At 47.5% G+C, this 13,156-nt stretch overlaps 1 protein-coding gene across 3 annotated transcripts in view; it reads right to left on the bottom strand.

The window, feature by feature from the left end:
- GTF2IRD1 (GTF2I repeat domain containing 1) overlaps window positions 1-12,796 on the bottom strand; it is a 174,956-nt gene extending 162,160 nt beyond the window's left edge. For 2 of the 3 annotated variants that reach the window (XM_024207724.3, XM_024207722.3), the window contains exon 1: window positions 12,550-12,794. In XM_024207724.3, coding sequence (XP_024063492.2) covers window positions 12,550-12,756 — 207 coding nt within the window. In that variant the 5' untranslated portion in view covers window positions 12,757-12,794. Of the gene's footprint in view, window positions 1-12,549 lie in introns of all 3 variants that reach the window. The other variant, XM_029912499.1, reaches the window with a different exon arrangement.
- Between the last annotated feature and the right edge of the window lie 360 nt (window positions 12,797-13,156).

The raw sequence follows: 13,156 nt of genomic DNA, 5'->3' as shown, positions 1-13,156 counted from the left end.
AGACTACAAATTTATTTGGGCATAAGCTTTCGTGGGCTAAAACCCGCTTCATCGGATGCGTGCAGTGGAAAATACAGTAGGAAGATATAGATACACAGAGAGCATGAAAAAAATAGGTGTTGCCGTACCAACTCTAATGAGACTAATCAATGAATTAATTTTTTCATGTTCTCTGTGTATCTATATCTTCCTACTGTATTTTCCACTGCACGCATCCGATGAAGCGGGTTTTAGCCCACGAAAGCTTATGCCCAAATAAATTTGTAGTCTCTCTAAGGTGCCACAAGTAGCATTCCTGTCACTCTTTGTGTTCTCACTGATGGCCACAGGGAAAGGCCAGTTCTACCCCAGCACATGTGATCAAACAGGTATCCTGGATAGCCGGCTGGGTGCGCCCAAGTCCATGGGCCTGGGTTCTTTTCTTACAGAATTTGTACGCTGATTTCACTCCACTGACCTCCATGGAGTCAGGCTCAGTGTACACCAGTAAAAGCAAGATCAGGCACCATGTCTCCAGACCACCCCCATGAGTCTGGTTACTTTTCATTAGCATAAACAAAGCAGTTATTGAGAAATGGCACAGCCTAGCCAATCACCACTCAGTGCACTGATTGTATTAACTCTGCGTTCAGGAGCGCTTTAACAGATGGCATATTATAGTGTCATTATTTATAATTTACCTCGCAAGTATCCCACTATGAGACAGTACTCCAAAGACAGAAGCCACTTCCTGTACTTCAACAATCCAGTAGTCAAAAATCAAATGAGATGCAGCAAGAGAGGGATGATTTTAAATTATACCTGTATAGATCACGTTAAAACGCAGCTAATTTTTTTTAAACTTTAAAAATCATGTGAATTATATGCATCCCTGAAGGTCTACATATATCCTCATTCACCGCTAAGCCCTAAAACACAGAAGGCTGCAAGTCAGCTAACATACATAAGAGTTTCTCCATTACAGTCGCCAGGGTCTTAGTGTAGGTGCATTTATACCTAAAATCTTGGAGGCAGGGAGTGTCTTTGTTCTGTGCTTGATTCCTGATTCATGACTGGGGATCCCAGGGAGAGCTGCAACGTGTGTAATTTCCTCACCCTTAAAAGGCCACGTTACACTGCCGGATCAACATGGGACTTTATACTGTACATTTAGTGTAAATGGGAATCAGGCCATTAGAAATTAGATGGGGAAACGTCATCTTTTATTGCCTACACTCACTGCCATCCCTGAAACCGCCCCCACCCTGCCCAGTTATTTACCACAGAATATTATAAACACCTCGCAAAGTTCTGTCCACCCGCTCGCCCAGGGTAAGTCATTTTCTTTGACAAGTATGTAAAATATTACTTATTCCATCATAGCAGTAGGGCAGGCCGGTCGATTCTGTGCCTGGGCTGGAGAATCCTGCATTAAAAATGGCACTAGGTTGCCCTGTTATTCAAGTAACACCACTGGTGGGAATTGTGCATAAAAAAGGACAAAGCTCCTGCCCCCAAGGGCTTACAAGATACATGTCAACCTTGCAAAGACTTGTGCACATGCTTAACTTCACACTCACAAGTAGTCCCATAGGCTTCAGTGGGACTATGCACACACTTAAAGGTAAGTATGTGTGTAAATTTTTGCAGGACTAGTATCTAACTTACTCTCCTCTGTGTCTGTTTCTCCTCCCAACCTTTCTCTCTCGACTATATAGATTGTAAGCTTTTTAGGGCAAGGACTGTCTCTTACTATCTGTATGTAAAGCCCCTAGCACAACGAGGCCCAGATCTCAGTTGGGTTCTCTGGCTGCTCCTGTAATACAAATAATAATTATTAAGTAATAGATGACATTTACCCAGGTCAAGTTAGAACTTAGTTTGGCCACCACCAAATTGAAACTGTGCTTAAGTTGTTAAATTCCACTATAAGACCTGCGTATTAATAGTAACACACACTATTTAATATGCATTTCTTCCCACCGCCATGCAATTTCCAGAGGGTATTTATGATGCAAGACCTCAGCACAGAAGCTAAATTTAGGGCCTGATCCAAAACCTATTAAAGTGAACTGGAGGTTTTCCATGGACTCCAGGAGTCATTGTATTAGGGTCTTTAAAAGGCAGGGAGAGGGAACAGAGAAGACCTAAAGTTGTGAACCAGTGGATGGGAATCAATGCTCCTAAATGCAGCCATCAATGCTGTGTATCATGGGCTCTCAAGACTTTAGAAGTCTCTGGCTGCAGGGACCTTACATATCCTGAAATTTGTACGGGACTTTAATATCTGGCTGGGCATAATTTCAACATCCAGGGCTACAATTAATTAGAAAACTTCAGAAACAGACTTTAAAGAGAAACAGCAGAACTAAAATTCATTTGCAAATTTAACACCATTAATCTGGGCTTGAATAGGGACTGGGAGTGGCTGGCTCATTACAGAAGCAGCTTTTCCTCTCCTGGAATTGACACCTCCTCATCTATTATTGGGAGTGGACTACATCCACCCTGATTGATTTGGCCCGGTCAACACTGGTTCTCCACTTGCGAAGTAACTCCCTGCTCTCCATGTGTCAGTATATTATGCCTGCATCTGTAACTTTCACTCTATGCATCTGAAGAAGTGTGGTTTTTACCCACGAAAGCTTATGCCCAAATAAATCTGTGAGTCTTTAAGGTGCCACCAGACTCCTTGTTGTTTTAATTAATTAGAAACAAAACCTCGTTTGGATCTTTCATCTGTGCATAACTTTGCACCAATATTCAAACCCAGCCATGATCAGCACTCCCCTGACTGCCCTAAAACAGCTCACCTTTGGCCCCTCCCATAAATCATCGTCCCACACAGCGAACAGCGCAGAGCCTTTCCTGAGTTACGGACTTTGGCGCTCACCAGTGAGGACAAGGCTTAAAGGGCCACTCCTTAAATGCAACAATGACCAGCTTTGATGCCACAAACAAGTGACTGATTGTTCACTCGTACGGGATCACAATGCGAGTCTTCCACGTAATGGAAGGACTTGGTCACTAAACAGTAAAAACATGAATGGATTGTGGCAGAGCAAATTCACTGGGTAAGGTCAGAGATACCTATAATTAAAAGAAAAGTTTTTCCAAGACACACACACACACACACACACACACACACACACACAACACCCCCATTTAAACTATTAGGATCGTTCAAGGGCATATACCAGGGGTGGCCACATGCGGCTCTTTTACAGTTAAAGTGCGGCTCACGGAGACCCCCATACCTCCCCCCCATTCTCCACCTACCAGACTGGGGCGGGGTGAGCTCAGGACTTCTGCCCCACGGCACGGTGATGGGGCTAGGGGTTTCTGCCCTGCGGGGAGGGGGGGGGGTCTCAGGGCTTCAGCCCTGTGGGAGGTGACTGCTCGGGCTCAGGGCTTCAGCAGGAGTGGGGCTGAAGCCCCGAGCCCCAGCAGGTATGCCCGGTTCCTGAACTTCTGAAGATTATCGTAAGTGACGATTAGTAAGTTTGGCCACCCCTGGCATATATATTCCATGCAACCACCACAAAACCAGAAAGTCCTCACCTATTCCTTGTAATCTACAACCACCATGATATTGTCTTCCCCAGATTATCTCACCCACAACACACACACCCTGCCACACTTCCCTTCCTCTCCACGCAAAACATACAACCTTTAACTCTGACTGTGTGGAGCGGTTAGAAGTGGACGTTTTAAACAACATGAACCAGTTGTAGGTTGCGGTATGTGGACAAGTGTGTAGGGTGGGGTAGATTTTTAGAGAACGTGTGTGGGTGTGGTGTCAGAGGATTATTAATAGACAGAATGGTTTGGGTTTGTGTAGGGTTGGTTTTTTTAAGTGGAAATAGTTTGCAATGGAGTTTATCATTTTGGGGCGCCATTCTTTGTCAGTGTTATTTAGGAGATGGAATGAGGAAGCGTGGTGCTGTTTTGTTTTTTCAATAGAGGTTTGCAGTTACAATCAGATCCACTCTGCCCCTTTCTCTGTTGGAGGAAGAATCTTAGAGATAAGGGAAAAAATTCTTCTCGCTTCCCTTTTGTAGGGAGCTGAATAAACAAACAGTCTCCAAAACTCTCTTTTCTGTTTCAAAGATAAAACTCAGCCTCTTTAAAATGAACCCATTTGTTAAAATTAACACAGCTAGTGATTTCTACTGCTGTAGTACCTAGGAACCCCAGACCCTGCATTAAGCAGTGTACAACCACAGAACAGAAAGATGGTACCCACCCAAAAGAAATTATCTTGAAATTTTGAAAGTCCCTGCTCCAAAGCATTCGAGTGGGAACATTATTTTCCTAGAAAGACAGGACCATAACAGTCCCATGGCCAATCTAGCCTCTGACAGCAGCTGGTACCAGCTGCTACAGAGAAAGGCGCAAGGAACACTGTATAATGTAGTTATGGAATAACTTCCCCATAGGAAAAGTGTCTTCCTATCCTTCATCTGCTATAGACTGATTTATGCCCTGAAGAATCAGGGTTGGTAACCCTTCCAAACATTTTTGGGGAAGGGGGGGAAGTTTAATCCTTACTAATGTCGCTCTGGCTGTCCTAAACAAGGGCCAGATTTTCAGAAGAGCCCATGCACCCAACACAGAGCTTTTCTTAAAAAACCACTGGCCTAAATGGGAACTGAACTCTTTTGCAAATCTGGCCCATGATGCCAATTCCACTGGCCGACCCAGCTGGACAAAGACACAGAGGGTAAGGGGGGGGGGGGGAGAAAATAAAGGGAGGTTGATTTTGTCCTTCATAAACTTCTGTGGTAAAGCGTGAAGAGGTTATTGGGAAGACCAAAGAGAGCGAAAATTGCGAGGGGTCTTCATTAAATATTTATTTTTTAAAAACGACACACCTCACTCAGTCCCGGCCTGGTTTTTATAAGCCTGTGAGTGAAGAGATATTTTCTCCTTATGATGTTGCCGGTCTGGAGAAAATAAAGATAAAGTAGCCTCAGGATTCAAGTGAAGGGCACAGATTACCTTGATGAAGCGAGGTAAAGGACCACTTTACCTTTGTGAATTAGCACAGGCAGGAGAATGGTGCTTAATGCCCTGTGGTCCCCTATTCATCTGGCTGAAAGTTAATTTTCTTTTTAAAATGGGCTCAGTAGGATTTTAGCCCCAAGCAGAGACAAAACAACAGAATATTAGAAAGTTTGATCAGTGGCTGCTTGTAGAAATAACTGTAAATCCCAGTATGATGCAGCCAGCTTTTGGAAAGGTGTTTCCTGCACTAGTGATACTTTTACTGAAGGGGAAAAAAAATCTTTATTGGTGGAGTTTGTAAGATCCCTTGGAAATGACTGCAGCATCTGGATGTCCTCTTCGAAATATGGCTGCAACGACTCTTGCGAGAGAGTGGAGACTTCCCGCCTTAGAACAACCCTGATGTAAAGGCTTTCCAAACCGTAAGCTACAAATTTCTCTCTCGGTTTGCGCTTTAGCAAGCTACTTAAGCAAGTGACCCTGCTTCAACCATGTGACTGGTCCAACGTCAGTCAATGGGACTATTCGCACAGTCAAAGCTAGCCACATGCCTAAGTATCCCACTGAATGAGAACCACAGTATATAGCTGTAGAGACTTGGACACCAATGAGAATTACCCCAGTTTTGCACGGCCTAACCAGTCACCATGCTGCGAAGTCTTAGGGCTGATGGGATGGAGTGGATCCTACTGTAAGGGCTGGTCCACACTAACCCCCCACTTCAAACTAAGATACGCAACTTCAGCTACATGAATAACGTAGCTGAAGTCGAAGTAGCTTAGTTCGAACTTACCGCGGGTCCAGACGCGGCAGGCAGGCTCCCCCGTCAACTCCGCGTACTCCTCTCGCCGAGCAGGAGTACCGGCGTCAACGGCGAGCACTTCCGGGATCGATTTATCGCGTCTAGACAAGACGCGATAATCGATCCCAGAAGATCAATTGCTTACCACCGGACCCAGAGGTAAGTATAGACGTACCCTATGACACAGGGAGGAGGAGAAGCAAGTGACCCTTGCTTTAAAAGGCACAGGAGCTGTTCAAACCTGCTCTTCCATCGGCCATCAAAAAAGCTGTGGCCTAATGGATTATTTGTTTCCAGTAGTGCCCACAATGTACTAGGGCACTGCCGGAGGATCCAGGGCGACCTGCTTGATTTTCTGAATTACTCCTACCGCCAGATCATCCAAAGAGGTCGGCACCCAATAGGCAGAGCTCTTCTGAAACATCTGGGCCTGGCTGCAGGTGAAGAGCCCTTCTGAAAATGCTGGTTCTCAGGGAGAAGGAAGAGGAGTCTGAGCCAATGCCTAGCAAAGTCAATGCAAGCAGGCACGAGGTGGTAAAATGTAGGAAAGATCAGAACCTCAGCAGGTTCTGCACGACGCAGCCCAGACTTCGAACATAGCGCTCATGCAGTAGCTTGGAATTCTCTTGGGAGGCTGCAAGCAAACAGAGTCAGCCAGAAGGAGCCCATATGTTGGGTGGTGTGGAGAAAGAAACTAGGGAAAAACCACGGTCTATAAATTTCATCCAGCTATTTATATGGCTTCCACCACTGTGGTATCTGGAGTCAGGACGGAGTTCAGGTCACGCTTTGTCTAGTTTATAAGAGCATTTACACTTCCTGCTAAGAGTGCTATTGGCAGGCTGCCCTTCCCAACAGCCCCTTGTGGGGTGGCATGGGCTCCTGCTGTTCTGGGTCACGAACTGCTTGGTGGCCATTAAGGACAGCCTACGGCCATTCTACAGCTTTCAGCTGGGATTCTTCAAGCACTGGCTTCCCTTTGCTCCTACTGAGCGGTAAAACTCCCACTGATTTCAATCGAGTACAGTGAGGCCAACACAGAGTGCTTCTGAAAGCCCCATCCTTCACGTTCGACACAGAGACTTCCAACATAGATAGCCCTTTGTAAGCATGTCCCCTGCACCCTGCCTGGTGGAATCTGTCACACTGACAATTCTGGTAGCTTGAAAACCCAACCTCTGCACTGCTTTTCACCTAAAAGGAGAACATTCTCCTTGAAGTTTCAGAAAGTGGGTTAGCACTGGAAAAGGACACTAATACATAGAGGTGCTTGAGAAATCTCACACACACGCACCCCACACACAGGGCCTTGTAGCAACTGTTATGACATATTTCTAAACTGCAGCATGCGTGGGTGTAACCAATTGACCTGTAGGTTGAACCTTTCCCAGAAGGTAGCACGGGACACTTGGCCAGTGGCCCCATTAGCTGTGCTAACAGCAATCAGCATTTCTCCACACCCATAATCAATCGGCTTTGCAGAAAGAAATGTAACAACAATATTTCCACACACCGTTTGATTAGATACCGTCTTCCCTGAGCAAGGGGAATAAACTCATTTAGACATGGAAAACCTTGGAGTCTGCTTTCCACGCTGGCTACTGATCTCTAAGCAGTCTACTGCTAGCACTAAGATTTTTGTGAATGCTTTGGGCCAAATTCTGTACTCAGTTTCACTGGTGTAAATCCACTGTTTTGACGAAGTTACTCCAGATTTTACTACAGTGTCACAGAGCAGTACGTGTCCCTCTGGATTCAACTGACAAGATTCCCAAAGGAAGTACACTGTATTGATAAGGGCCTAATTTTTTTTTAGCTATTTCCTGTGGGAACAGCATGTTGGGATATGGAGAAAATCCCCATTAGCTCCAACAATAACAATTTGTTTTCTTGGAGCACTGGCGTTTAGATTTAAATGAGCAGTAGCTATATTAACAATGACATGTAATGAGGAATTTGGCTGAAGGGGTCGATTCAGGAGTGATTCTAGGCTTGTGTCTTTTCAGTGGAATAAAAATCTTTGCCTCATGAATAGGAACATGAGAACCAGTTTTAGACTAAACTTTGGATCTGGATTCATGCTACCATCGTTTAGCACAGCATCAAAGAATTCTTCCCCTTCAGATGCAGAGTTCAGCCTGGACAATGCAATTTTGTAGCTATAAATGTTCAGAGTGAGGAGGGGTAAGATTGAATAGTATTTTTGCCCCAGGTCCTTTTGAAGAGATTTAATTGCATAATGCTGAATATATATAGGATACTTTCAAGGATAAGCAGCTGGCTTCAAAAAAATTTCTAAGCATGAGTTGTGTGTGTAATCTGACAAAAGTTTCCACTGGAAGAGCAACTTTCCGCATTAGTGCTGCAACACACAAGCCTGTCCTATGGGCTAGGCAGCAAGCATATTCCTTACAAGTGGAGGAACACAAACACTTTTTCAGAAGCCCTATGTGGTCTCACTCTTCTTGACCCATAGCTGGACTGCATGCTTGAGCAGTCGAGAGTTTGTATGAATTCGGATTAAACCAACAGGGATACTTGGGAGATGGGGTGGCAGAGCTATTTCTAGTGGAGGACTGCATGATCATATAGACCAGTGGTCTCCAAACTTTGATTGCGCACCCCTATCAGTAAAAATTTTTTTTGAGTACGCACCCCCGCCTGACGAAGCAAAAAACAAACAAACAAAAAAAAGCGCTCCTCCTGCCGTGCACCCCCAAAGATCCTCGTGCACGCACCCCACTTTGGAGACCACTGATATAGACCAGCAGATGGTTCCAGTCTAAGGCCCCAGTCACCCAAGGAGTTGCACATGGGTGAGGCTCTATGATTTCATCAAGCTCCGCTCATACAGAGCTCTTTACTTCTCCAAATCCAGGAGAGGAGTTAAACATGTTTCCTCCCTCCTACTCCGACTCTGGTCTAGGCCAATCTAAGTGAAGAAGGGCATGAGATCCTCTGAATTGGAGGTAAACCCTAGCAGGGAAGGCTACAGCAAAGCAGATGAAAGAGGAGGCACAAACATGACTCTATTCCTAGGGACAAGCTGGCACCCAAAGGCAATATGAGGGATGGGGAGGAGAAGATGAGAATCCCTGGGACAAGGATTGCATCCACAAATGCACCTAGCCTCGTCATCTTGTGGGGAAACTTGGTCAAGCGTTCTGGTCGAGGGCAGTCTGGGAGTGGCGTGTGCTTTATTTAAATATTCCATTTTTTGCTTTAACCTCAGTAGGGTTACAGATCTTCCAACCTTGGGATGCAATCTGTGTAGCATCATTGATTTTCAACTGTATTAAATAGGCTACAAGACATTTAAAAACATTAGCAAACTGTACCAAGCTGAAAGAGGGCAGGAGACCCATAAATGATTCTACTAGGGAGTCTAACTGCAAGGGGTAAGGATTTCTACTTACACAACGAACCCAGAAGTGCTAGCCTTGGGAAGCCAATGCCCAGCTCACAGCAGGAGAGTTTTACAGAGTCCTTCCAATAGTGCTAAATGGAGGAGGATCCTAGCTAGAGGAGTTGGGGAAACGATCGAGAACCACTGCTGTAGAAGAGCAATTGGCACTGGGAGCTCTCAGAGCCAGGATAGGGGACTAGCCGGACCATTGACTGATTCCTTTCTGTGGGACTTGCCATGTCATAAGGTACAATTTTTACATGCCTCAGTCTCCCCAGACAACAGCCCTGAGGTCTCAGCAATAGCCCCACTGAACAGTGTTCTGGGATTGATTCTGCTGCTCACAAGGATGAGTATCACCCCACTGCAGACTTTCCTGCTTTAATCAATAGTAAGATGAAGCCGTAGGCTACCCATACTCCCCTCCTCAACAACGAAACAATACTCCAGAAACAGAACATCTGAAACTGGAGATGGGTACCCTGGTTCCACTAGGAGTCTCCAGGAAAATTTCCCCCAGGTGGACTGAGCATCCCAGCAGCTCCTGTCATGTATAAATACACAGGAAAAGTCAGTCTTGGTGCTCAGTACCTCTGAGACTTCCCAGCAATGCCTCACAGCTAAATTTCACCTGGAATCCTTGCACCAACAGAACTAAAGGCTCAACCCTGCAGATAAGCAAGGACTTAGCCTGTGATGAGTCTCAAACACTTTTGGCCTCTCCCAAGAAGTTATTTTCTCACTAAGGCCCCCAAGTTGGCAAAGACTTGAGTCTAGAAACAACTTTACACACATATCAGAGGGGTAGCTGGGTTAGTCTGGATCTGTAAAAAGCAACAAAGAGTCCTGTGGCACCTTATAGACTAACAGACGTATTGGAGCATAAGCTTTCATGGGTGAATACCCACTTCGTCAGACGCACTTTACACACTGCAGTCAAGGCATACAGTAACACTCACACACGGTCTCTGCAGGATTGAGACCCAAGCAATCAGTGTCTTAGGGAAGAAGGGAAAGAAAAGTAACAGGTAACATGTACAGTAGCTACAGCCCCACACACGGTGTAGCACTCTTGGCCAGCTTTCTGTGGCAAATTCCCCCTTCTCAGTGGTATTCCATGGTAAACTGAGGCAGCATGCAGGAAACACTGTGGCAGGTTTATGTAAAAAGTTTTTAAAACTGGGGCTGTCTTGGAATTAACTATGAATCAGTAATGTAATCCGTACATTATGCCTTGTGTTAAATTTCATATTAACTTAAGTTTACTTTGCATTGACAATTGCCTCGTTAGGGACAATGTCCTGCATAACTGTATCACAGACATTATCAGAAGCAGACGCTTGAAGTTTTGGCAGCTGGATAAGGGACAGTTAGGGCTTTCAGAAACTGGAGAGGAATGGGAGGTAATTTGATATTGTGGGATAAACAGATTAGCAGAGTTTTTGCTAAAAGATTCATCAGTGAAATAAGTAACAGTGTTGATATCATTAGGCTTCAGAGTCCGCATGTTACCGATATAAACGGGACAGTTCATGACTCTCAGAGCTAGTGTTTTAGGCTCTCTGAAAACTCATCAAGACAAGACTACATCATCTGACACTGTGATCTCATCTGGAATGTCTCCTTCCCAACCATAAAGGATTAGGCTCTGGATCATTTTTAAAATGGAAACTAAGAATCTGGAGCACAATTCTGTAGCAAAAGACAAACGTCGCAGCATATTTCACAGGGCTACGGAGTACGTGGAGCCTTGATGAGTCAAAGCTGTCCTAACTGGCCCAGCAACAACAGGTCAGATTTTAAAGTTTTGGGATCCTTCCTGATTAAAGGTATGATATACAATAAGATGTCAGTTTCCCCCAGAAATTGTCAGTTTCCCCTAGAGTACTTACATGTGGTTCATCTGCTATTATTGGTAGGAGTAGAATGGTCACACCTAGAGGCCTTAACCAAGCTCAGGAACCCCGTTGTACGAGGCACCGTACAGACATCTTAAGAGGAAGTAGAGTTTATTTTCTAAATAGACAAAGACAGACAAGGGATGGAGGAGGAAGGAACAGAGAGATGAAGGGACTCATTGAGGTCATGCAGCAGGTCAGTAGCAGAGCCAGAACCAGACTCCAGGTCTCCTGACTCCCCATCCAGTGCCCTCTCCCCCAGACCACATTGTCTCTCCAACACAGATTCTCAATTCCGCAATGCATCCACCTTGCATTCAATTCCTGGATCCTCCAGTCAATCCTGCCTTCCAGCCACAGAGAAATGCCACCTCCATGCTTCCCGACTGCAAGTCCACAGTCCACCAATAAACAACTCGACCCAGAGGGGGAATTACTCGGGAGACTTCCAACACCAGCAAGAGTCACCACACCATGCACGCATGAAGCCAGCCGGCTCCAGCACAAGACCGATCAATAGGAGCACTCAGATGTATAGCTTATCCGGAGTAGATTCCTCACTGTCCCCACGAACTGGAGGGACAGGGTACCAGTCTCCCCAACAGAAAACACTCTATCCCGCACCTTTCCCCCTGCACATGCAGAGAGAGAACCTTTCCCCCTGCTTCATGCAGCAAGGCCAAGGGAGCTCACTGGTCATTTCACTTGGAAAGGGTAAAAGCCTCTTCCATACACGTATCCGAGTTCGGTTCCTGGTTTTGCCAAAGCCTGGCGTTTGTAGCCAGGTAACCCCAGGGGGGGCATTTCTATTTTAAACTGTACGGCTGCCTTTCGCAGCGCGGAGGGGGGGCAAATGCCACCCTCCGCTGGCGGGTCAGTCCCTGGTTAACAGCTGTCTCTCTTGGCAAGCCCAGCCGCCCCCGCCACCTCCCGCCAGGCCAAACCTACCTGGTCCCATCAGCATCTGCACCTCTTTCTGCCCAGGGCCGGGGGAGAACTCCGGCGTCACAGGCCCAGCTCTGACAGGCGCCACTCCAGCCCGTGTAAACGCCAGTTCGAAGCAGACGGGAGCAGAGACAACATTCCCCCCGCCCCCAACAAAAAAATACAACCGATCCCCCGGGAGATTGTGTGTCCCCAACTCCGGCCATCCAAGGGGATGGGAGGAAGGGGAGGGGTCCCTGCGTGAGCCCCCCAGCAGAGGGAGAAAGGCGGAGGCGGGGGGGGAAGCAGGCGCTGCATGGAGCCGGGGGAGCAGCCCGGGGGGGGGCGAGTGGCCTGTAGCGGGACCAGCAACCCCCCCGTTCACTGACCTCATTCCCGGCAGCGGCAGGTCCCGTCCCGGGGGTCCCCGGCACACGCCCCGCCGCGACTCCTACCCCGGCTCACCCCGCGCCCCGAGACAATGTAGCCAGCGCCCACGCGCGACCCACGCGGGGCGAAAGTTTCTCTCTTACCGCAGGGCTCCGCCTCGCCCGCCGCCCGGCTCCTGCCGCCCCGGGATTAATCGGCGAGCCGCGGAGGAAGCGGGCGGCCCGGGGGGGGTGATTCCCTCCCGGCCTGGCTGGGCAGGGAGGGGCGGGCTGGCCGGCCGGGGCCCCCTGCTCCCGGGGGCTGCCGAGAGAGGCTCTTTGTTCTGTAATCCCAGTAAGATTGCCAGCCATTCGCCCCGGCGCTAATCCCAGCCCCGCTCAACAGCAGCCTCCATTGGCTGCCATTTACATACAGGATTAGCCAGCCCGCAGCCCGGCCGGGGGGGGGGCCTGGGCATGGCCCGGCGCCACGGGGAGGGGCAGCGGGCGGGCGGGCCCCGGGGAGCGGAGAACAGGACCGCGGTTCTCAAACTTTTGTCCTGGGGACCCCGTTCCCCCGGAAAGCCTCGCAGTGCGACCCCCCTTCTACGTGAAAACCGCATTTAAAACAAAAAGATGTAACCCGATTATAAATGCTGGAGGTGACCTGGGGTTTGGAGGCTCTAGGGTGAGCAGATAGCAAGTGTGAAAAATCGGGACAGCGGGTGGGGGGTAATAGGAGCCTATAAAGGAAAAAGACCCCAAAAATCAG

The sequence above is a fragment of the Terrapene carolina genome, unplaced genomic scaffold, assembly GCF_002925995.2.
Source record: "Terrapene carolina triunguis isolate 2854851 unplaced genomic scaffold, T_m_triunguis-2.0 Scaffold231, whole genome shotgun sequence".
In the NCBI taxonomy this organism is placed as follows: domain Eukaryota; kingdom Metazoa; phylum Chordata; order Testudines; family Emydidae; genus Terrapene; species Terrapene triunguis.
This window is presented reverse-complemented; position numbering and strand designations above follow the sequence as displayed.